The sequence below is a fragment of the Buteo buteo genome, chromosome 5 (genome assembly GCF_964188355.1).
Source record: "Buteo buteo chromosome 5, bButBut1.hap1.1, whole genome shotgun sequence".
Taxonomy (NCBI): Eukaryota; Metazoa; Chordata; class Aves; order Accipitriformes; family Accipitridae; genus Buteo; species Buteo buteo.
Genome location: NC_134175.1, coordinates 7,017,252 through 7,040,207, shown reverse-complemented (window position 1 = coordinate 7,040,207; position 22,956 = coordinate 7,017,252). Strand labels below are relative to the sequence as shown.

The following is a 22,956-nucleotide window of genomic DNA, read 5'->3' as shown; positions in this document are numbered from 1 at the left end:
AACAGAGCAGTAACCGATTCTTCAGACGCTGATACCTTTAAACTTTTGTAGTATATGGTCCTGTTGATCTCCAGAGGAAAAAGATTTTGCTCCTTTCCTGAACGTGCCCAGTTTATGTACCGTAGCCAGTTCCCTTTCTCTGGATCAGTTGCATCAACACACATCCATCCTAAGTTTGGGTAATACACCTATGAGACAAAAATGGCATTAAGCAAATGGACAACTGTTGACACTGAAGTGTACATGCACTAAAACACTACACATTTTAAAGCTATACAACGTAGTAGTTATCATCTCAGGACAGAGATAACGCAAAGGATATGAGCAGAGGTAGGGGTTGTACGCAGGGGGACTATCGCTGGTCTTCCACAGTCTTTTTAATGGAACTGGTACAACTGGAAAAAAAAAGTAACTTTTGGCCTGCAAGCCCTTCTCCAAAGGCTTTGGGCTCAAAAGCCAAAATACTTTTCAGTTTGGCAAGCCTGAAATTATTGTCTAGATTTTGCATTTAGTAAAATGACTGATTTTAAGGTATAAAGGCAATAGATCTTTATTTTTACTATCTGATGAATTGGGAAAAGTAACTACGTAGAAGTTAGAAGCATTTGCTTTATTTAGAAAGGGAAAGCATAATTTATATTTAATCTTTTTTCAGGCTGTTAAAGAAAATCTTAACCTTTCAGTAATCTTGTGATCACCTTAAAAATTGACCATGTCAATAAACTTCTGCATGTTCCAAGATCCTGGGTAAATTCTTTGGTTTCTGTTCTTGGAGAAAAATTTTTAACACCTACTCCTATTTTACATTTCAAGACAGCTTGCAATAAAGCAAGGTTACTGACATCTTCAGTATTTTCTGATGACAGGCAACTCTGCATCTCTTTCAAGGCATGTTATGCATCTCCCACTCTTCTTACTATAATCCAAGTTAGATGCCTATAAGAAGAGCTATCAGTGGATGCTATACATCTTTTTTCCAAACCAAAGAACACACCACTGTTCGGCAACCGGAACTATCACTCTTCCATTACTTTGTCTCAGAACACAGCCATACTAACAGGTACACAATGTCTCAGAAGTATTGGGCAGCTCACAGATTTTTATTAAAAAAAAAGAAAAAACACATGCAATTTATTTATATCTTATTATTTGCTTTTTTCCTTTTGGTCAAGTCTATAAATATCAGTTTCTGCCTGGAAGAGCTCTTCTCAAAACCCAGCCTCCCTAGCTCATTACCTCCTGCAACATTCACTGAGCACCACTGCAGATAAGGAACAAACTAAAATTGCAGTTTCACCATAACTTTCCCATTCTGTTACACAATGTTGTAGTTTTTTATTGTTTCTGATACCTACTTTACAAGTAATTCTAAGTCTTTTCAAACTGTTTTACATTTTCAATTTCAAATACATTTCTACAACAGCTTAAAACAAGAACCATTTAATAAATTTTATTTCTTTTGTGTTGATACACTGTTGGTTTAATAAAATAGAATTTTATCAATAAAGTTTCAATAAATATACCAAAATCATCTTAGTTTCTTTCCAAGCAAAGAGAAAAACATCTTCCTTACTTAAACTATTCCAGCATGGATTTCATCAGCTGACTTTTGAAAGAACGTTCATCAGCACACCCAGCCCTTGCAATATGAAAGCATAAACAGCTTCACAGACCAAGACTGTAAAAGCAATCGTTTTGGTTAAAATGGAAGCAAAGAGCCAAACAATGCTGTGGAAGAGTTAGCAGGTATGGAATATATAGCTAAATATTATACTTGATTATTTTTTTTATATATTACTTTATTATGTTTTTATATTACTTAATATTACGTTTTTTGCACAAAACAAAATACTTTATTACTTTTCAGTTAAAACTTCTCATTTACAGAATATTGTTTAAAAGCCTCGTGCACTGTGAGAAAGGAAATAGCTCCAACTCCTCTATATAACATTGTGACTTTAAGTGATTCCTGTGAATCACAATAAAGATCATTCAGCACAGTTGTGCCAGTCATTCTGAATCGGCAGACGGCATTTCCCTCAGTTTTCAGTCACTTGCCGTCATTTTCCTATCCGTGGCTTTTCTCCAACAGAAAATGAAAATGTGTTCAAGTCGCTATTTCTCTCCTCAGACATGGCAAGCATACACTGACACGCCAAACTCATGTTTTTCAGAATGATCCTCTAGCATGACAGTTCAAGATTATTAAAATTTACTGGAGATGCCAGCTTTTAGAAGCCTTACTTTTTCTTCATATTAACTTCACTAAAGAAACAAATGGGATTCTTGCGGAAAAGATTGTTCTCCTAGTTGGAGGTCCATAACCTAACTACTCCCACACACCACCACCCTTTTACAAGCTGTATTTTCTAACAGTTAAGATTCTGGAGCGGTTTCAGGTATCAGCATATGGGGCCAACTGTTGCGGTCTCATTTTAACTGCTTTTTTCTAATTCCAAAATCAATATTAAAGCAACACACAATTACTTTCAAATCTAGCAAGGGTACCCATTATCGCCTGGATTGCAAACTATGAAACTTCGTAACAGCTTGTTTGCAACTATCATTTCTCAACACAAATTTAAAAAATATTAAGACATATCCACTGACAACATTCAAAATCCAGCACCGAAAAAAACAACTGCAAGGTCAATAATTTACTTGACTGATTCAATCTCACTAAGTGTTCTTGTACCAGATCAAAATTGGAGATACCTTATGCAGTGGAGTTTGTGATAATATTAGCTCAATGCAACAAACACTATACTTGAACACTTTATGACTTTCCTAATATGAATTTGCATTTATGGGAAATTGTTCTAGACCAATTCCTCTGATTGGGATTAACCTTAAATTTTGCACGTGTATCCAGTGTTTTATGCAGCTCAATTTTTGCAGGCCAGAGGCCAGGATGACTACTATCAGTATCTTTAGCCTAAAAATCTGTAAACTAGCAAGTTCTGATCCAGAACATGCTATGCCACAGTTCCTCCATCCCTGCCCCTCCTTGACCATTCACTTTGCTAAAGCCATTTGCTGTATATGTCTTCAGAAAGATTGAAGAAGTCTTCGGAAGTAGTTACGAACTGCCTTAAAGACACCGCAGATGGGATTCAACTCCAGATTAAGGCACCTACATTTTGAAATCTACATAATATCCAAGGTCTTATGACTATCAGTGGAGCTTAAAGAGCTATTCAGCTGTCCAGACAGCATTTGCTTTAAGGCAAGCCCAAACACAAGCAGCACAAGAAATGCTGCAACAGTTGAGAACTTCTATAAAAACTCCAAAAGCAAAACCAATTCCCATAACAAAGCTGGCTTTCAAAGAGCTAGATGAGGAGGAGTGCTGTGGCTTCCTTAAGACATTCCACAGCCTCCTAATTTCATAAGCAGTTGACAGTACTCAATTCCAGAAAGAATATCAGTTAGGGTTCAAGCCGACATAGCAAAGCTTTATCAGCAATAGACTCCTAGGAGGAGGTGCAATCCAGAGACAGTATAAAAGAAAATTAATACAGCAATTTCAAACAATGCCAATAGTTTAAAGCTTTGTAATTCAAAATGGTTGCTCAATCCAAGTGTCTATAAATAACTGTTTGTAACTGTAGACATAGATAGACGGCAATTTTTTCCCATCATGTCTGTTTCTACATTCTCTGGAAAAATTAAAGGCTAAATACAAAATATTGATCTAGTGACAGATACCTTTTTCCATTTACAAGCTGTTTCTTACCTCCCACATGTATACATTGCTCTTAACTTGAGATCTTTTTTTCTTGTCACCAACAAATGGTCCAAACTTCTTGCCTTTTAAAATTGATTTTGTTGCCCAGACACCTGAAGAGACACATATCAGTAGTTAAAACTAATCTAACTTATCTCAAGCAAACCTTCTACTCACAATTTTTATTTCTTAAGATCATTACATGTGTCTGTCTCAGACTGGGGAGCATTCCACAATATTAAGATCACAATAAGGAAATTGAAGTTTACTAAAATGAATTCAAGCAATCTTCTCCCCAAAACTCACTACAATCATGAAACGTTTAAGCATTTACCTGGTTTCATTCTTTGCTCACAGGCTACTGTAGCTCTGAAGACAAAAAAACAACCTTGATTTTTCTTGTACTCCAGGTGATATTCAAAATACCATAAAAGCATTACAGGTTTTACATTGGTAAAGTCCCAGATTTCAGCTGTTTTGCTAGGTGAACATGTTATTAAAACAAAAATCCTACTTGCTCTCTCTGAAACAATGCTGGGCAAATGAAGCCCTCACAAAAGCTGTGAAACTAATCAATAGTATATTTTGAAGGAAAAAACATTTAGGACTGGTTAAAATATGTGCATCTGCCCAAAAATTAATTTACAAGATTTAACTGAACTGAAAATGGACAGCTGCATTTCACATTTTACAGCACAAAAACTAAGAACAGATTGACAAATAATTGCTAATTAAACATAACATTCTCATTCAGACCATGCTAGATCAGCTTCATACTAGAAAAGATTAACCTTGCTCCAAGGTTGTTACTAACAGTAATGCATCTATTGTCAGGCTTATTCCTCTAACTACCAGCTTTCAACATCAAGCATCCAGTCTACAATTCTGACTTCCATCAAAGTTCTCCCATGTTAAACTGTTAAAAAAAGCAGCCAAGCATTCTGGACATATGACAGAAACAACACTTTGCTCCATAAAGCAGCTTTCATGTCTGCACTGAATCTGTTTCTTACAAACTTTTTATATTGACTGGACAGTGAGATGCAGCATTCTAAAGAGAGACAACAGTAAGATAATTGCAAAACTCAAAACTGGTAAGAAAGTGCTATAGGTGAAAATGCGCCAGTGAAGTAACTTGTCAGTACTTTCATAACCTAATCTATTTGCATTTTGGTCCACCTTTGACCCCAATTCTGGTGCTCTAGGAACATCATCTTGGGATGCTGGAGAAACTTAGAAGCTGTCCACTCTTTCCAAGAGAAATTATTTCAGATAAATCCACCAGACGTGATCTCTACTCAGCACAGGAGGGCACCAAACTTTCACAGCAACTGTAATTTATAAGAGCTAGTGTAAAAATCTTAATTCTCTTTTCACAGTTGTAGCACTCACCGAGACGTGTCTTGTCAACAGCAGATGGGAAGAGCCTCACGTCCTCAGGAAGCCCCCTAAGCACATGCTCAGGTACATCATCTAAGGTCTCCACAGTGACAGTTGATTCAGTTGTGTTCTACAAGTCAAAAAGCCAGAAGGGCCACAACCATTAACAGATAAAAACAATAGCACAACAGATGATCCACCCATATGAGCTACAAAAACTCCTGACTTGAAATTAAAGTAAAATTTCCAAGCTGCCATTTCAACTAGGGTCCCCTCCATCAACATGCTAATGTAGAAGTATCTTTTTATCAAAACATTCAAGTTTTCACTATTATTTTCACTACACTTGTATATGCTTTAATGCAGAGTTCTAAGACCACATTAGAGATATACATAAAACACTGGTAACTAAAGTTGCTGTAAATATTCTTTTGTTTTAGTTAATGGAAGTGTTTTGATTACAAGCAGTATACAGTGAGTAAATCTGAAAGGGTTTTCATGTATCTCTTAGGCCATTTGCCATTTCATTCATTTTCCTTGGCCTCTCCTTAAAAAGAAATTCATCTCCCTTGAGTTACTTGGAGAATAGAGCTAAAGATATTTTTATTTTTCCTGTCTGAATATAGCTTACCTGACAGCACTGCTATATTATACCTAAAGATGAATGAACAGAAATCTATATTTTTCAGAATATACTTCCATATGTGTTCAGGCTTAGTGTTAAGTCTTTGAAACCACTCATTAATATGGTAATCTAAAACTCATCCATGGAACAGTTTTCAGTTGCATTATTTTTACTGATCAGTTATGCCATGAGAAACTACATTTAACAAGTAATTAGGTCAGTAATAGCATTGTTACATGCTACATTATGTTGAGACAACACTCCTTTGTGCTGTTTCTGATTAAAGTTCTTCCAAATTTCAGATAAAATCATTGCAAAGTTGATCTACCTGCCTAGTCTATTATGCTGAGACTTCCTCAAAAAAGTATCACATAAGTGTTCGTAGAAACAGTCCTAAAGTTTTAGTATCTACGAGTTATCACTATAAAAATCGCCAGTTCCTTAAACACTCTATCGAAGCATTAGAATTACTCTGATTACACAACATATTTGTAAACAATATGTTTAATTCTATTTTTAAAATCGACAACTCAAATTTTTCAAAAAAGTATGTAGCAGGAAAACATTCTAGCTCTTACATAACCTGTCTGGAAAGTCTAACTCAAGTAAAAAAGTAAAGGAGATAGATTAATTTTCCCTTTAAATTACAGACAGCTACAACAGACCTAATCTAACGTTCAGTCCTAATCTTTTCTGATAATAAGCCACAAAAAGTTTTCATTATTTTACGTTTCAGCTGTACATTAGATCTTAAATACAATCTCTTTTGCTAGAAAATGTTTCTGACTGCTTCTGAACGACTAGTATATTTAAGAGCAACACATGTTGCTTTTAGTAGAAATCTTTGTAAGCTGCGTACTTTTTGAATACTGAATAGTCAGAAGATGAGAGACGTTGTTAGAAGTGTTTCAGGACACACACATCATTTGTCCAAATTACACTGTTGAAACATGTTACCGGCAATTAAAGTAACAAGAGGCAAGTGAACTGCCATGCTAAAATACACTTATTTGATTAAAATAGTATGCAGCAAAACAGCCAGATCACAGGAAGGAGGTTTTCTTTTCATTTTATTTCATAACCATCCTATTGACAGTTTTTTAAAATCCTGGGTTTCCTACAAAGAATATAATGGTAAAAGTCCCTAAAAATAGAAGTATAATGCAGGTTGATTCTGCACTAAAGCATCAGCAACTGCATTCCATTATCTTTTCTTAACACCTAGACACTCATCTTCTGCAAATTCCATTTCAAAATGTAGAACAAATGTGGATCAAATAAACCTGTTTGAGCCAGCAAAGCAGTTTCTCCATTATGACCCTCAGCAAGTAAATTTTAGTAAAGGTTAGTAAAATCATGTAGGCTTGATTGGATCCGCTTCAGAGGTATGGCAGGTAGCTTATCTTTATTATAACTGACAGCATTAATGAAAAGGATGACTGGAAAAACATTTATGTTTTATCAACCATCCGTTTCATTTTCTGCTTGACTTAACATAAATATCTGTCCATAAAAAGTAATGGTAACCAATAGCAAGGAAAAAAAAATTAACTATTAATGGCATGTCTATTAATAGATAAGTAGGAAATTAAATGCTAAAAGTTGTTAAGTTCTAAAAATATTTATTTTTACTCAATACACAATTCTAAGCATCTTCCATTTTCTATGTATTATTTAAAGAATCCTTCAATTCTTTTAACTGAAAACTGAGATATACTGCAATTTTCCTGAGTATACCCTAGTTTTGTACTATTTCATAGCTGTTCGTCATTCATAATGAAAGCTAACTGGTATTTCAGCTTAGAGCATAAGGACAAGTCAAATCTGTCCCTCCTCATGGCAGGGTGTTGGAACTAGATGATCTTTAAGGTCCCTTCCAACCCAAACCATTCTATGATTCAAAACAAAGAGCAATTCCAGGTCCAGAGCACTTACGGTCTGAGGGTCCAGACCTGCTCATGCAACCTTCCGCTTTAATTTTGTCAATCATTTCCTAAATATGCACATAAAAGTTCCAAACGAAACAACTGTGTATGCCTCTGTGCATAATGGAAAGAATGATGTAAAGCTTCAGTAACAGGAACAACTTACCTAGAAACATGCAAGTGATGACTTTCAAAATACAGCGCAAAGCCAGAACATCAGCTACCTACCACATTGAGGATAATTTCATATATATTAGCAACTCTTGATTTCCCCTTTTCAAATGATGACTTCCAGGCATACTCAATCTAATCAGTCCCAAAAAACCAATCTAAAATAGTTTCAGGTATTGCCTTACGTGAAAACGTATCACTTGTGAGAAAGACTAAACAGAATCTCAAGGGAAAAAAACATACTCAAAGTTCTGAGAAGCGCATACAGTTCACAAAAATGAAAAGTTGTTTTACCTATTGAATCAAGGATGTTGTAGTAAACTAACTACTCCAATGTATGTATTGGAACATGCAATTGGGATACACCATCTACTCTGTCATAAACACAGATATATCCTGTCCTACCCAGTACTCAATGTTAGGTGGACAGAGACAAGCTACCCTGCACATACTGGAGACTAGTAATGCACATAATACCCTTACAGTAGAGTAGCTGACATGATGAAGCTTGGATTTTAATGTACTTCGCAGAGCTACTGCTGGGTCTATTGTTGTCTTTCTACCGCTCTGTATACAACCTACAAGCATGCCATTTCACTCCAAAGACTGACATTAAAGTATCTGCATGTCAAGTTTACTGGTCTGCAACAAATAGAATAAGCTAAAAGCAGCTTTTAGAGAGAATAAAGGGTTTTAAATAATGTCATTAAAGTTGTTATTTCCGTCTCCTACACGTTAATCATAACTCCCAAATAAATCAACAGCTCGGAATCCTTAGCCAGCAGGTTATAATTAATACAAAAAGTTTTAAGGTATTTCTATATTAAAGTTTGAAAGGCCACAGAAAGCCAATAAATTATTTATGAATGTCTAGAAAGTGATTAGTTCCATTTTAAAGAGCCTACAAGGTTCAATAGGCTGCTTATAATATTATTCATACTATTATTTTTGTAACACAACAGTAAATGCTACTCACACTTGTCATTAAACAAGTAGCTCTTTATTACCTAATTCTAATCAACAGAACACTATTCCTGATAAAAATGACCAGAATTTCAGAGTTACAAGCATGTACAGTTTCCCATAAAATCTGCCCACATTATGAAAGAATTGTGCTTGGTGAGAAATAGGCATGTGTTGAATCACATGCAACAGCCCTAAAAAAAGGTACCTGCCCTCTGACATCGAACTTTGATCGTTCTGATCAGAAACGAATACTGGTGGTGACGGCAGTAACTACTCTAATATGCAGGATGTTATACTTAAGCTCTGAACAAGCTTTAGGAGGTGCTAAACGGAGAAATAACAACAACTTGGGCAACACTGCAGTTGTCCAAGTAAACCCTGACTTTCTGGAAATTATTCTTGCTTTTACATATAACCATAAAGCAGAGATATGATAGTAGTTTTCATATACTGAGTAATACTGAGAGCATTTTCCACTGAGCACTTATGAAATATGTTATGCTGAAAGTTTAATGGAAATATATTTTTAAATGTATCTCTATATGCTATCAAATTTAAGGTTTTTATCTCTAAAGCAAAACAGATAAAGCTTCTCAACCTGTTCTACTTAGTACCCACTCTTAGGGGGGGTGCTGCGTATGGCAATTATTCTCTACATTTATGAATGTGACTTGCTGCCTTAAGTTACAAGAACATGTCTTCTGCCAGCTTCAACAGCAACAATGAGAAAAATTATAAAACTGGAGTCATAGCAATGTTATTCTATTGCTGCCTTGGTAAGCCCTAACAGCTGCACAGACACATCCTAGGGAGCTATTTGTAGGGCAGAAAGACCTCCAAATTGGAAACCATGGAAGGAATAGAATGCCAGAAATCCCTTCCCATCCAAGAGAGTGAAGAGATCAAGGGGGTGGGGGGGGAGAAATCCTTATTATTTAGTTATAATAGCTAAAGTCTATTCAAAGCACAGCAAAGTATTATTTTGCTCTTCCAAGAATCCAAAGGGAAAAATAGTAATGAAAGAAGTCTGGTTTTCAGACATCTGTTAGCCTTCAACAGATACACAAGAAGCTGTGTCTCATCAGAGAAAAAAGAAACATGCTCTTCTCAGCATATCAAAGAAACCTAAATACCTTTCCAGTACATTATCCCATGATTTCATTAGGAGAGAACCAAGTCTATTTTTCACAGTGGTTTCTAACAAATTATATATAGGCATAGATGAGGGGGACCAGAAAGAATGAACAAGACAGCTATCAGAACGATGTACTTCGAGTTTCAAGCTAAAAAAACTGCGGTGCTTTTTTCGTTGGGTTTCATTTTGGGGTTTGGTTTGTTTGGGAGTTTTTTGGTTTGGTTTGGTTTTGTGTTTGGTTTTTTGTTTCTTTACAACCATAGCTAGATGAGCAGTTAAAAATCTCAAGCCTGCAAATAAATTTTCACCTACCAGAACTTTAAAAATCAGACTCAACTGATTTAGACAGAAGTGTACAGCACTGTGTCATATCCTCTGATGTGTCTGACATATTCCTCAACAGTCACACCTCCTTTTAGCCATAAATATCCCAAAACTTTCATTCTATCACTTAAGCAGTTTATTCCTGTGGAGTAATATACAATCAGAACTTTACTTTGCATCTACCTACATAAATCAAAGATTAACAACTACATTCAGAGAACACAGCACTCAGACTCATTCAACACCTGTCATATTAATGGATTTCACAAATACAAGAAAATTGGATATGGCCTAGTAAGTAACAATACATTTCACACCTCAAACGAATGGTAATAAGTAACCAAATACTAGACAGTAAAATAAACAACAATTTAGTTCAGTCAAATCAGTGCAATCTCATTTTATTTGCAATTTAAATATAGCTACTTAAAACATTTTCCAGATCACAACTTGTCCCCAAGGAATGTCTGTCTACCAAATGAAAAACACTGTATTTTAATCATTTTTCCACCAACACTTAACAATCACATTTATGTTGATTTTTCTATTTAAAAAATTCACCTCTTGGTAAGGATAGTGTACTGGTGCATGTCCTAAGCCAACTTTTGCATTTAACCAAAGTCCTAATACGGTATTTTTCACTCACTCCAAGACTGCAATTTTGAATACAAAAGCACTTGAAGCTTACTCCACTTTTAAGCTTCATACTCTGAAGTTCATCAGGAATATCACATTGCTAGCTTTCAAATTAGCAGGGGTGAAGTGACTTAAGAACAACGCAAAAAAATCATTTGAGGGCTGAAGGGGTGCCTTAACTGAAAGTATCTTTTCCTGTTTGCATCGAATTCAGAGTCCAATCATTTTGACAGTACCTTTCAACACATTAAGCAATTTTTCACACCACTTTAAATATAATTGTACCTATGGACCAACCACAAATGAAGACTATAATGTTACAAGCAGTATTTAAGCAGAGTAGAAACGGTACCTGCAACAAGATGTTTACACATGATCAGAGATTAGAGTGGAAAGGAAAAAAAAAATCATCCTGAACAACGTGATGAATGACAAACATTCAGTTAGTGTCATGTTTAGGTGGAAATAGGATTAAGATAAATGAAAGGATGCCACTGCAGAGAGAGGGACATGGCAGAGGAGTTAGAAGAGGTAGTTGTGAAAAGGAGATGAAGCGACTAGGGAAGATTGCTGACGCAAACAGCCAGCTAGCACAAGGAAGGTAAGTCAGAAGCAGAAAGGTCTCTGTTTGTCCAAGAACTGTCTGGCTAATGCTCTTTGCAACAATTTCACCATGTGTGCTTGAAAATTAAAGATGTATCAGAAATATTTGAAATAATAATTGAAAAATTCAGAGGGAATGTGGGGAGGGAGTTTTAGTACAAGTGCAGGTGTAATTTGTTAACGTATGCCTTCACCATTTTTTAAATAACTGCCCATGCAGTTTTCCAGGTAGCACACAACCTTCTTCCTACTCTATCTTAATACAGTTTGAGCTGCAGTACATGCTACCAATCAAAACCCCATGACTGCTTGGGGGTTTTTTACATAAATTATTCAGCATATTCTGATGAAGTAGTTTACATGAAGTAGTTTACATATTAAAGGAAGATCTCTTTTTAAAACAGATAGAGAATGCATTCTGTCTATCCTGAGACAGCAATCTTCCAAGAAACCCAAAAATATTATTTCCAACAACACCTGTTTTTTTTAATCCTTCTTCTCCTTAATACAAACAGGCCATATCAAAGCATTTATGAAAAGGTTTTCCTTCACTACTTCAAGACTTCTATGGGATAAACAACAAAACTAGCAGTCTTTTCATAAAAACCAAATTAACAATAGCCCAATTAGTTTCAGGGTCACTGAAGTCACACCAAAAGCAAAGATAAGCAGAATGAAAGAAATACGACAAGAGAACACTTGAAAGATGTTTGGCATCAGGCAAAAACATTTCTTATACAGACCTGGCACTATAACTTGTCAACAGTGAATGAAATGACAAGGGCACTGCAAGAAAAAACACCACAGGGTTGATGCTAAATACACACTTAATATGAATGGTAATTGAACAATAAAAAGCCATATGAGTTCTGTACACTTTGGAAACTAAATATGAAAGCCAGAAACACCAAGAAGGACTCCAAGCTACTGTAACTATTCCCAGAGGCAGGGTCATCCCATTATTTAATTGTAAGATGACATACATCACAGCACTGCATAAACAATATTAGCAGTCCCAATAAGAAAGATTAAGACTTTGTTTAATACAGCACAGAAATCTTAATTCTAGAAACAGATCAGGGGCGGGGGAACACAACACAGACAGGACACGAGGGGACATGGACACACAAATGGGAAGGAAACAGCCAATGATAACAATTAAAGATTAGGATCTACAGCTTTCAGAATTATAGCAGAATCCAAAGCTTATCGAAACGACTAATAAAGGAGGATTATTACTGAGGCAGGCAGAGCAATAGGCTGTTTGCTTCATGCCACTGAGTGTATTAAAAATAAGACTTACAAGTGAAAAAATTTCAAGTCTCAGTAGAAATAAATTGTGAAGCAATAGTTAACCTAGCTACCCAAAACTAGACTACTAATGCTTAAAAGTGTGTTAATGCAAATGTTATTTGCTTTTTATATATGATAATTTATATTTGTGTATAGATATAATACCGATATGTACTTTTACAATACATATTTCAAGGCTCTGATAGAGATATTTTCCTTTTCACTTTTTAAATAAGCACACACATATTGAAGATTTTTTACTTTAAATCAGAGGAAAAAAAGCCACAGGAAACATCCTACCAACACATTTCACACTGTAATTACTTATATTGGGTATATACTTCTTTAACTTCAGTGAGAACATACTTCAGCAAAGTGCTAACTGTATTCAATGCTGCTGATGATAAAATAAGGGCATAAAGGGCAATAAAAGCACGCACTAGATACAGGCATCAATGAAAAAGTATACAAAGCATTTTATATGACTGTGTACCGTAGTTGTTTCTGGCTAAGAAAGCTTCTGTTCATAGCTGACTTTTTTAGCAAATTAAAAATGTCATTCCTCCAGTTTAATATCTTATGTTCACATTCCCATGCCAAAAGGACTTTGTACGATCATCCAAAGAGAGAAGTACTTATGAGAAAAATTTAAGGCAACATGTACTTTTTCTGTAAGTATCTTTAAGTAATACAATTGTGCATGATAGACAAACAGATGTATAATTCCTACTTGGATAGACAAATGCAAAATAAAATCATGTACACTTGGCACCGATTCAAACAACACCCTCCAGTCAGGATATTCTTGCATCCATGTAGTGGAGTACTATATCACAAAAGAAATGTGTTTTCCCCATCTTTTCACTTCATTATAGGGGAAATGCTTAGGGCCCAAGAAAAGTGTGAAACTCCCTGATCAATGAATTTCTGTGACAAATTGTTCACTGCACATTCGAAATGGTAAACTGGTTAAAAAAGGTTAAAAAAAAATTGAATCCTTCAATTTTCAAGCCACTTTTATAAGGAGCTGAATTATTACCAAAAGCCTCAGGATGAAATAGATTTTCCTGGAGAGGTGTTCTTATAAGAAGTGCCAGCAGTAACAACTTACATGCCACTAAAGGGAATTCACACACAAAAAACTTAAATCCATGAAATAAAATAAATCTCACAAGCATACACATTGTGGAAAGGAGGATTATGAAATTTAATGACTCTGAAGATTTTAAAGAACATTTCTTTTTTAGTGGATTATTTACTTTTCTTATTAATAATTAACTGTTCTAACATCTAAGTATTTTGATAAAGTCTTACATTTATACTCACCTGATTCATTTTGAATTCCTGTTGTGTTCTGAAAAGATACACACAACAAAGAAACTCCTTTGATTACATGAGCCCTAAAAAGAAAAACAGACAATTGTAACACGTACCTACCTACAAATTTACATTGAATTGAAAGTACACACAGACCTGTAGTTTCTCTTCCTAAAGCATTTGTTACACAGGAGCATATCGCTTTATTAAAAAAATCTGCTCCAAGCTGTATTTTTGTTATTATAGCTCAAATGTATATCAATAATCTCAGGACAGATATCTACCATTAATCTTTCTGACAGTTTTAAATGATGATGCAAGAGAAACGTGCTCAAGTAGAATTGTTTCATTTGTTTTTAAAAACAAGTTAGCTTGTTCAAGATTGAGCACTTCTAAGAACTGTAGGAGTGAGATCTCTTTAGAATTTAGTATCAAAGCATTATGGAAGACCTTAAGTGGTTTTCAAATTCACAAAATGCATGCGTCTGAGTCTCTACTCTCCCATATTAGAAATAGGAAATTCTTCCTTAAAATTGAGCCTTTTATTAAGGTATTTTATTACACTAACACATTTGGCATTCTTGTTTAACAGAAGCCTAAGTTTTCAGAAGGTTTCCAACAGAAATTCCTAGTTCAGGTAGACACCAAATTTGGAAACTCATGACAAAACTAATCAGAATGATGCCAAATCTAAGAGTCTAGTACATCAACTCACTTCCTTTTTTCTTTTTTTTTAAATATATACAAAAAAGCATTACTGCAAGTTATGCTGGAAACACTATCCTTCCTGGTATCATACAGAATTTTCAATAAATGAACACTGCCCTTTTTCAGAGGTTAACTGGTACCTGATCACTTAAAGCACTTTAATCAAGTACTGTTATTTCTTCCCTATCTTTAGTTTTCTTATTATAACAATGATTAACTGATTTTTTTACTAAGTAGTTTGTATAAATACTAACATTTAATTTAAAATACATTCAAGCAAAATACACTCCAAATAAATACTCCAAATAAATTTCATATAATCCTTCACATCTTTGCACTGTAAGAAATCTTAATGCTGCATAATGGTGAAAATACTGCCAAGCATCATACAAATGTTGCATTGCTTAAGAAATTCATAAGAAAAGGAAAAACTTCCTTGAAAATGATATTTCTGTTATACAGCTCTTCCAGGATTACCTCCTTTTGTCCTGATATTTCTATACTACGTGAGCATTTAGACAAAGAGCTGAAACATCTGTATTTCAGTTCCAGTTTTGCAGCTGGTTCTGTGGGATTTACAGTTTGCCAGCAAAGACCAGTTACAGGATAAGGAGCTTCATCTGAACAGCTTTTAAACTTCTGAAGAAAACCACTCCTTCTGGAACATACTGTTACAACATTAACTTATTTCAGTATATCTGTCAAACACAAATCAAGTCCTATGAATGATACATCCCAAGCTTTTGATTTTCTAAAATCTTCCCTAGCACTGACAGAGAACGTAGCCAACACCAAGAAACTACTGAACAAGTAGGGAATGCTCCACAGGTTGCATTACTAGTTACAGTCATTCCTGAGATTGTTAAATCTTGCCATGACAATAACGTCCCTTTGGCCCTAAGTTTCTCATGTATTAGCACACAGTTGTTTCTCACACAGATTCCACATACCCTTTACTTCCCTCAGCCTTGATATCTTAACTCATTTTCCCTCCTGACAAATATGATTTCTACTTCACACATTTTTACAAATGCTTTAGGCAAATGGTTTCTGAAATTTGATCCATAGACTTCTGCTGAAAGTCGCTCAGCACATGGATATGCTGATTAAAGAAAAAGCAAAAATTGGAGTCAGTATAAACTGTACTTGAGATGAGGCCTGAATAACACAGAAGAATCCAGTGCTCTTATTCATTGTTCATTGGGACAATACCCACACAATGTCAATTTATAAATGAAACATTTTGGATAGCAAGAGACACATCAAAACATTTCCTAGTGTGAAAAACAACTTATTTTTAGTAACAAATGTCATGTTTTTCTATACTTGGCCACAAAACAAAAACGATTACTCACGTAAAGACAACAAAAGCAAGAACCTTTTATTGACAGGATTTTAGAGCACAGACTGATGAGCTACTATAGCTGTAGGACAGGAGTTTAAGTGGTTATTGTCTCCAGCTGCCTATTTCTACCTTTTCTCCTCCCTCCCACTGAAGATTATCAGCCCCTCAATGGCAAGGGCATAACTGTTCACATACCCATTTTCTATCATGGTTCTGGAAAGTAACTTAGAAAACCTACTGTAAGAAGTGCACATATGTTACACTGTGGTAAATGACAGTCATCTGAAGCACATACATCATTTTCAACACTGAATAAAAGAGGAAGGCATTTAACCCAGAACTCTAGATATGTAAAGACAATAAGGATTTTAAGCACTTACAGAAGCAAACATTCAACATCATCACTACTCAGCCACTAAAGGTAAAGAATTCGAGAGACAAGTAAATACCCATTAAGTGATGGGTTGAAGGGCTCAATGCTAAAGGAAAGTCCTATCAAGCTGAACATTTCCTCTTAAGCTAAGCTTTCTTACCTGAGTTGTTAAATGGATTAGTCAAAAATTTGAAAAGCAGTCAAAAACTTTTTTTACTTTGTTTTATTTGAGCAGTAAAAATACACTTTTCTTGTATTTCATATACCAATTCAAAACTATTTTAGAATTAATATTGTTTTCAAAGAATTTTCAAAACAAAAAATAAGCTTGATATTTTTACAAATTTTATAAATGCTTTATTCAGCTTTTATAGAACTGGTTATATCCAGACCTCTCAGTGGTATTTCTTGGAAGAAGCTGACAGATTTTAACATACTGATGTATTTAAATGTCCGCATAACACAGTTTTGGTAGATTCCTAACAGACTGCGTTACTCTACTCTTTCAGCTACAAGTTACCCAAGGAACCAGTTGACCGTAAAATACAGTTAGATGAGAAATTAAGCTCCAGTAAACCAAAAGCTTCAAGAAGTGTTTATAAAGCTATTAATTTAAAACACACACTTCACCTTAAAATTTTATACCTGCAGTTCTGGCCAGTTACGTGTATGAGCTCTCTAACTGAAAAAATGCCTGAAAATATTTCCCCACGTTTTCCTCCATGTTACCTATTTTGTTAACAATTAACTCAACTATGTGGAAAGCAAGATTAATTGCCCTAAAAAAAAAATAAAATTAAAAGTGTTTACAGACTTAGGTACAGTCACTAGTTTTCTTTCTACCTAAACAAAACATGACATGAGAACAGAAGACAAAGTATCTGGTAACACTAAATTTGGGGTTTAACTTCTAGTACACAAAGTTCAACAAAAATAAGAAAATATGAAACAATTCTACAACTGCTGCAAAAATATTAGTTCCCCATATGATCAACGGCTACCAACAAGGTATTTACTCGACACTGCAAGCAGAAACAAGCTTTCACTTCATACACTAATGACTTCTTAGCTACCCATACAGTCAAGTCCAATGCAAGATTTTTCCAGGAAAGCCCCAAAGAAAATTATACTGCTCTGACTTTTCATCAGGGGAATTGTGATATATTAAGTTTAAAGAAGGGATGATGACCATATTAAATCAGGTTTAAAGTTAGCAATAGTCTACAACTGTGTTAGTACTTTGAAAAAGTCACATCAGCAACTCCATCAAATAGAGGTGCTAACTATTTCAATTCAACCTTTCCTCCAAACTCAACAGCAACATATACCTGTATCTATCAAAGATCTGAATATTGTTAATAACACCCACCACAGTAAACTTTGAAGATTCACTGAAGTCCCTAAGAAAAGATAAGTAAAGGTTCTATGCCAAAAATGAAGCACACTCACCAGTACAGTAAACTGAATTTTTAAAATTAATTTCCAGAAAACATTGCCAAGTCATATTTCTTTCAAAACACTACCTACTATTGTATCTCATGAGTACAAAAATACCATGCACTTTCTCAAGACAGTATATTTATTTAGATAAGAATGTACGAGGCATTCGTATTTAAGGAATATTGTGGTCACTCTCAAACAAAACACTTGAAACAAAAAACATTTTAGCCTTATTTCTGAATTCTACACTTAAGAATTTTAAATATTCCCTTACAAAAAATATAAATTGCTGGGAATAAAGTTTGCAAACAAGAGCAAGTAATTTTATACAAAACCAACATTACAGATCATCTTTTTCAAACTGAATCAGATGGTACTTCTAGTAAGCATTCCTAGGTTTCACTAAATAGCTATCTTCTGATTTTAAAACCCATATTTATAATTTCTGTATGTGGTTGTTGGTTTTTTTTAAATCCCAGAATCAAAAAGCACTTTGAAAGAGAATGTTGCTTTCAATTCAGAGAAAGGAAAAACCAGGCATAAGAGTATCAATCCTATTTTGGAAGCTGAAAATGGAACATGCATTACGTCACTGCTCCAGTAAAAACATGTTCATTACAGAACCAGGAACAAAACTTGAAAGTCTCAACACACTGCTTTCCTAATGACCAGGGGTTCAGGCTGGGATACCGCAGGGCTCCTGTTCTTTGTTTCAGTTTTTAGTTACAGCATGTGATTTTTTTGATTTTTATTTTTTTTTAACATCAGGACATTTACATTTTTTCAGTTCAATACTGAAATACTCTAATCCACAAATTTTCAATGTATTAAGTGAAACAAGGCTTGAAAAAAAAAAATTAAGTTCGTGTTAACTCTGAAAGATTAAAACATGTATTTGATAGAAACAAGAAGCACTACCTATGGGCACTTAATTGCAAAGACATTTTCAGTTATTCAAGACTGCCAGAATAAGAATGGAGAAAAAAATGGGCAAACAACAAACACTAAAATAAATCTATTACCTATTGTCCATTAAGAAAAAAGGCTTTGCTTACTGCCGTGTAACCAAATAAACTCTTATACCTTAGAAAGGTTTATTCAGATAACCAAGAAAATAAGCCAAGAAATCACCAACACAAAAGTAAAACCTGTGTTTATTAATTAAACAGCAACTAGTCAAGAGAAGTCAACAGAAAAATAACAAGTCTCTAACAACTGCAAATATACAGAAATACCATTCCAATCTTCAGACAGAAGTACACTTTTTCTTCTACTTGCAAAGACAGTAAATTCAAATGAAAATTTTCTCAGACAAGTACATTGCTGATTTACTACTACGTGAAGAAGTCCATTTCAGTCATTTCTTTTTACAAGACAGGACTCAGCCTCCCACTTTTGTCTACAGGCATGTTTTACGTAGAGGCAGAGAAGAAATATTTTTCAGCTAAGAATACAATCAGAGAAAAAACACACTGATAAAAGCAATTATTTCATTGAGGGGAGTCATTAAGTATAAGGATCATAGCTGCCCTTTCACATGCTAACAAGTTCAACATCAAATATATTGCAGTCCTTTAAAAAGGTATGCCAATGCAGATACTCAACACACATGAGTTTATGAACCCCAGCTGTTTATAAATCCCTGCTAAAAAACATATAAGTAGCAGTCTCCAATCTCCACCAGTAAGCAAATAACTCACGATGATCAAGGTACTGTGCTATTGCTATAAGCCATAGACTGGTTTTTTTTTCTGGCTGAGATCTTCATTCAAAGGTCTTGCAAGCACACTGCAAATAAACTATCAACTGGATACCAATGATACAGAAATACATTACCACCCTAGTCATCTCTAAATCTCTCTGAAGTTCTATTTTCAACAGACAGCCACCTAGTAAGCAACAATATTCAGATCTCCTTTTTATATGCCATCACTTGTTTACCCCTAAGGATCAAGGCTTTTATGTAAAACAGTGAAGTGGGGACATTACTGCACTGGAGGACGGACTTCAAGAGCTATTTTAGTTATTATGAAAAATAGTAGTTTGCTCTGACCTTCTGTTTTACTTCCATTTTCAAGCAAACATTCATGTAGAAAAATAAGGATGGGTTATACAAACGTACATAAGTACTTCAGCATCCTTCCCCCCATCTTCCATGCTACTCTGGAAGAAGGCTGTTCCTCGGATCCCCATACCTACACTAAAGAGGCATCAATTCAGGAATCTCCAAACACCATACTCATCATGGCATTTCTACCTAAGATATTTTATCCAAAGTGATAACTTGCCTTTTATTTAACATAACTAGGGTTCCACTATAAGTGAAACTTGGCCTTATTTTTATGGTCTATGCCGGGGCAGACAGGCTGTTGAGACACTTCTGCCCTAACAAATCCTGGGAGCTATATGCTTGAAAACCAACAGGTACTAGTACAGGTTTCTCACTGTTGTCTCTACAAGTCCAATAGTCCTTTTGTGTCTTAAAAGTCACTCCCCCACATCTATCAATGATGGGGTTCTCTAACTGAAGAGTGCCAATGCTATCACTGATTTACCATCGTGCATTTCAACAGTTCGAAGAGCTGGAGTCCTCTCTGTCTATACCAAGGAAAACATACTTGAATTCTGAACATGCACATCATTTTTATTAAAATGTGGCAAGTGTCAAAAGACAACAACAAAACAATTATATACCACACTGCTATGCATCTCCAGTTCTCCTAATCAACTTAGTATGTGTGAATAAACTTAAAAAAAGACTTTGCATCCAAATAACATGCCCGAAGTCAAGAGCATAGACTGGAAACAGCAAACTGGAGTGGCATCAGAAATACAAGCAGTCCTGTTGTTTTCAAGAGCTGTCCACTGTTGATTACTCAAATGTAAAATAAGAAAAATATTTCTCTTGCCACTGAGCGATCAGATAGCAGGTGCAGCCACATAACCTTCCCTTCCTTCTTCAACAGTTGCAAACAATTTAAAGTTTTCTTTACTATTTCAAAATGGAAATTTGGCAGCTTCACATGAATTTGAAGCCACTAGAAACTCTACTGAAGACTTCAGCTACCTGCTCATGAGATCGTTATCAGCAACGCTCCACATGCTGCTCTGGCTTCAAAGATAAAATGTACTCGAAGATACTACTCTTGATCTATCCTAAATGTCTTAAACGAAAATTTTCTCTCTCACCCCAAACATTCTTCTCCACCGTACCACTGCACCATCAGAAAGAAATCTCTGATTTACGTGACATGTCCTAGGAAGAACATTTCCAGTGAGGAAACCAAGTCTGAAATTAATTTCTCCAAGGCCCCGCTCACTCAACTTGGCAGACACTTCATCTGCAGCGAGCTTTAACGCGTGTGAATTGCCAAAACTTTCGAAGACTGTGTATTACGAACTATTTGGAAGACAACAGTTGTCTCGCAACGTCAGGCTGGCAGCGGTTATAGAGCGCCACTTTGCCAGCTGACACCTCCGAGGCAACACTTTCAAGAAAAAAAAGCCTGAAAAAGCAGCCCAGGGGATGGAGCAACCTTCTTCCAGAACGGCCTCTGCCGCCATCCTCCTCCCTCGCCCTTGCTTTCTCTCCCAGGACCCCCTCTCTCCATGAAGCTCTCCCGCAGGGCACCGAGTCCCACAGCCACTCCTCGCACCTGCAGCCGCTGCCCGCACGCCCACCCCGCTGCCTCCCCCCCCCGGCCGCCACCTTCCTCCGGGCCCCCCCCCGGGGCGGCTCCACCTCCCCGAAGGAGGCTCCTCGGCGGGCCGGGCCGGGCCGTCGCCGCCGCCGCCGTCGTCCCCTCCTCCCGCGCCGGGCCCCCTCCCAGCCGCGCCCCCGGCGCCGCGCCGCTGGCTCTGCCTACCGCCCCCACGCCCCGTCCCGCCCTCCGGCGCGGCGGCGCCCGCGGGCATCGCGACGGGCCCCTGCCGCCTCCCTCTCACCTGCGCCGCTGCCGCCGCCTGCGGCCCGGCTCGAAGCGGCGCGGAGCGGCCTCAGCTCCGGCACCATCCGGGCGCCATTTTGTCTCCAGCCTCGGAAGTGACGTTGGGGGGAGGCCAGCGGGCAGGTCCCCCCGCCGCGGGACCCCCTCCGGAGCGGGGCCGGCCCCCGCTGCCCCCCACCTCCCCTCTGCCCCCCCCCCACCTCCCCGCCGCCGTCTCCCCCCCCCCAGTATTTCCCCGAAACCGCCTCAGCTCATCCCACCTGCCGGAGCCGGCCTCCGCACCGCGGCCTCCAGCCACCACCCTCATCCCAGACAATGAGCTGTGGAGAAGAGCAGGTTCTCTTTCCCTATTTTTTTTTTTTTTTTGGTCTGTTTTTCTGCCTTTCGTAGTAATGCAGCTCTGCAGGGAGGTGGTTTTCTTGCTTCTGACTGAAAACGAAAATAAAACAAACAAAAAAAACCCCTCAGTGGCTGAGGGGAAGTTATTTGAGTAACTGGAGGTGATGTGTGGAAAGATCCTCACCCCTGAGGCGGCGCGGGCGGTTTCTTTGGGCTAGCGCTCTGACAGGCTGAGACCCATTTTTGCTGCACATATATTGTGCTGTCCCGAGTAAAAGAATTTTTTCTCACTGTAATTTCTGAGGAAGTACGCGAGAGGGAAAAAAAAAAAAAAAGCCATAGTCACCTCCTGGGAGATGTTCGTATTCGTATTGCAGGGCATAAGAGTATCTCCCTTTCCTTAATTGGAAAAGCAAAATAATTATCTCTCTCACTTCAATTTTGTATTCATAATACTGTCAAAAGAGATGTAATCCTCCTGGGATAGGACTATTTTTTCACATGGAAAAGTTAAGATTTTGCCATTTTTCCAGAGTAAAACCCCCTGACTTAAACCCATGGAGATGGGAGGCATTAATACAGTTATAGATTAGAGGTCTAAAGTTCAAAAAATATTTTAAATTTTTTTAACTATTTTGTTTTCACATTCATTTTGCATGTACATCAAGGAGTAACATTAAAACTGTCAATAAGCCTGGACAC

The 22,956-nt window shown here is 36.7% G+C and overlaps 1 protein-coding gene across 8 annotated transcripts in view; it reads right to left on the bottom strand.

Moving 5' to 3' along the window:
- Positions 1-22,347, bottom strand: part of PRDM2 (PR/SET domain 2) — a 75,001-nt gene extending 52,654 nt beyond the window's left edge. For 3 of the 8 annotated variants that reach the window (XR_012650361.1, XM_075027483.1, XM_075027485.1), the window contains exons 1-5: positions 21,914-22,014; positions 14,112-14,185; positions 5,120-5,237; positions 3,737-3,840; positions 36-188 (exon numbers count right to left, since the gene is read on the bottom strand). Coding sequence is in view for 7 of the 8 variants with exons in the window: in XM_075027483.1 (XP_074883584.1) it covers positions 36-188; positions 3,737-3,840; positions 5,120-5,237; positions 14,112-14,120 (384 nt within the window). In the remaining variant the exon portion in view is untranslated. The other 5 variants (XM_075027487.1, XM_075027486.1, XM_075027484.1 and 2 more) reach the window with 5 other exon arrangements.
- Positions 22,348-22,956: the final 609 nt, after the last annotated feature.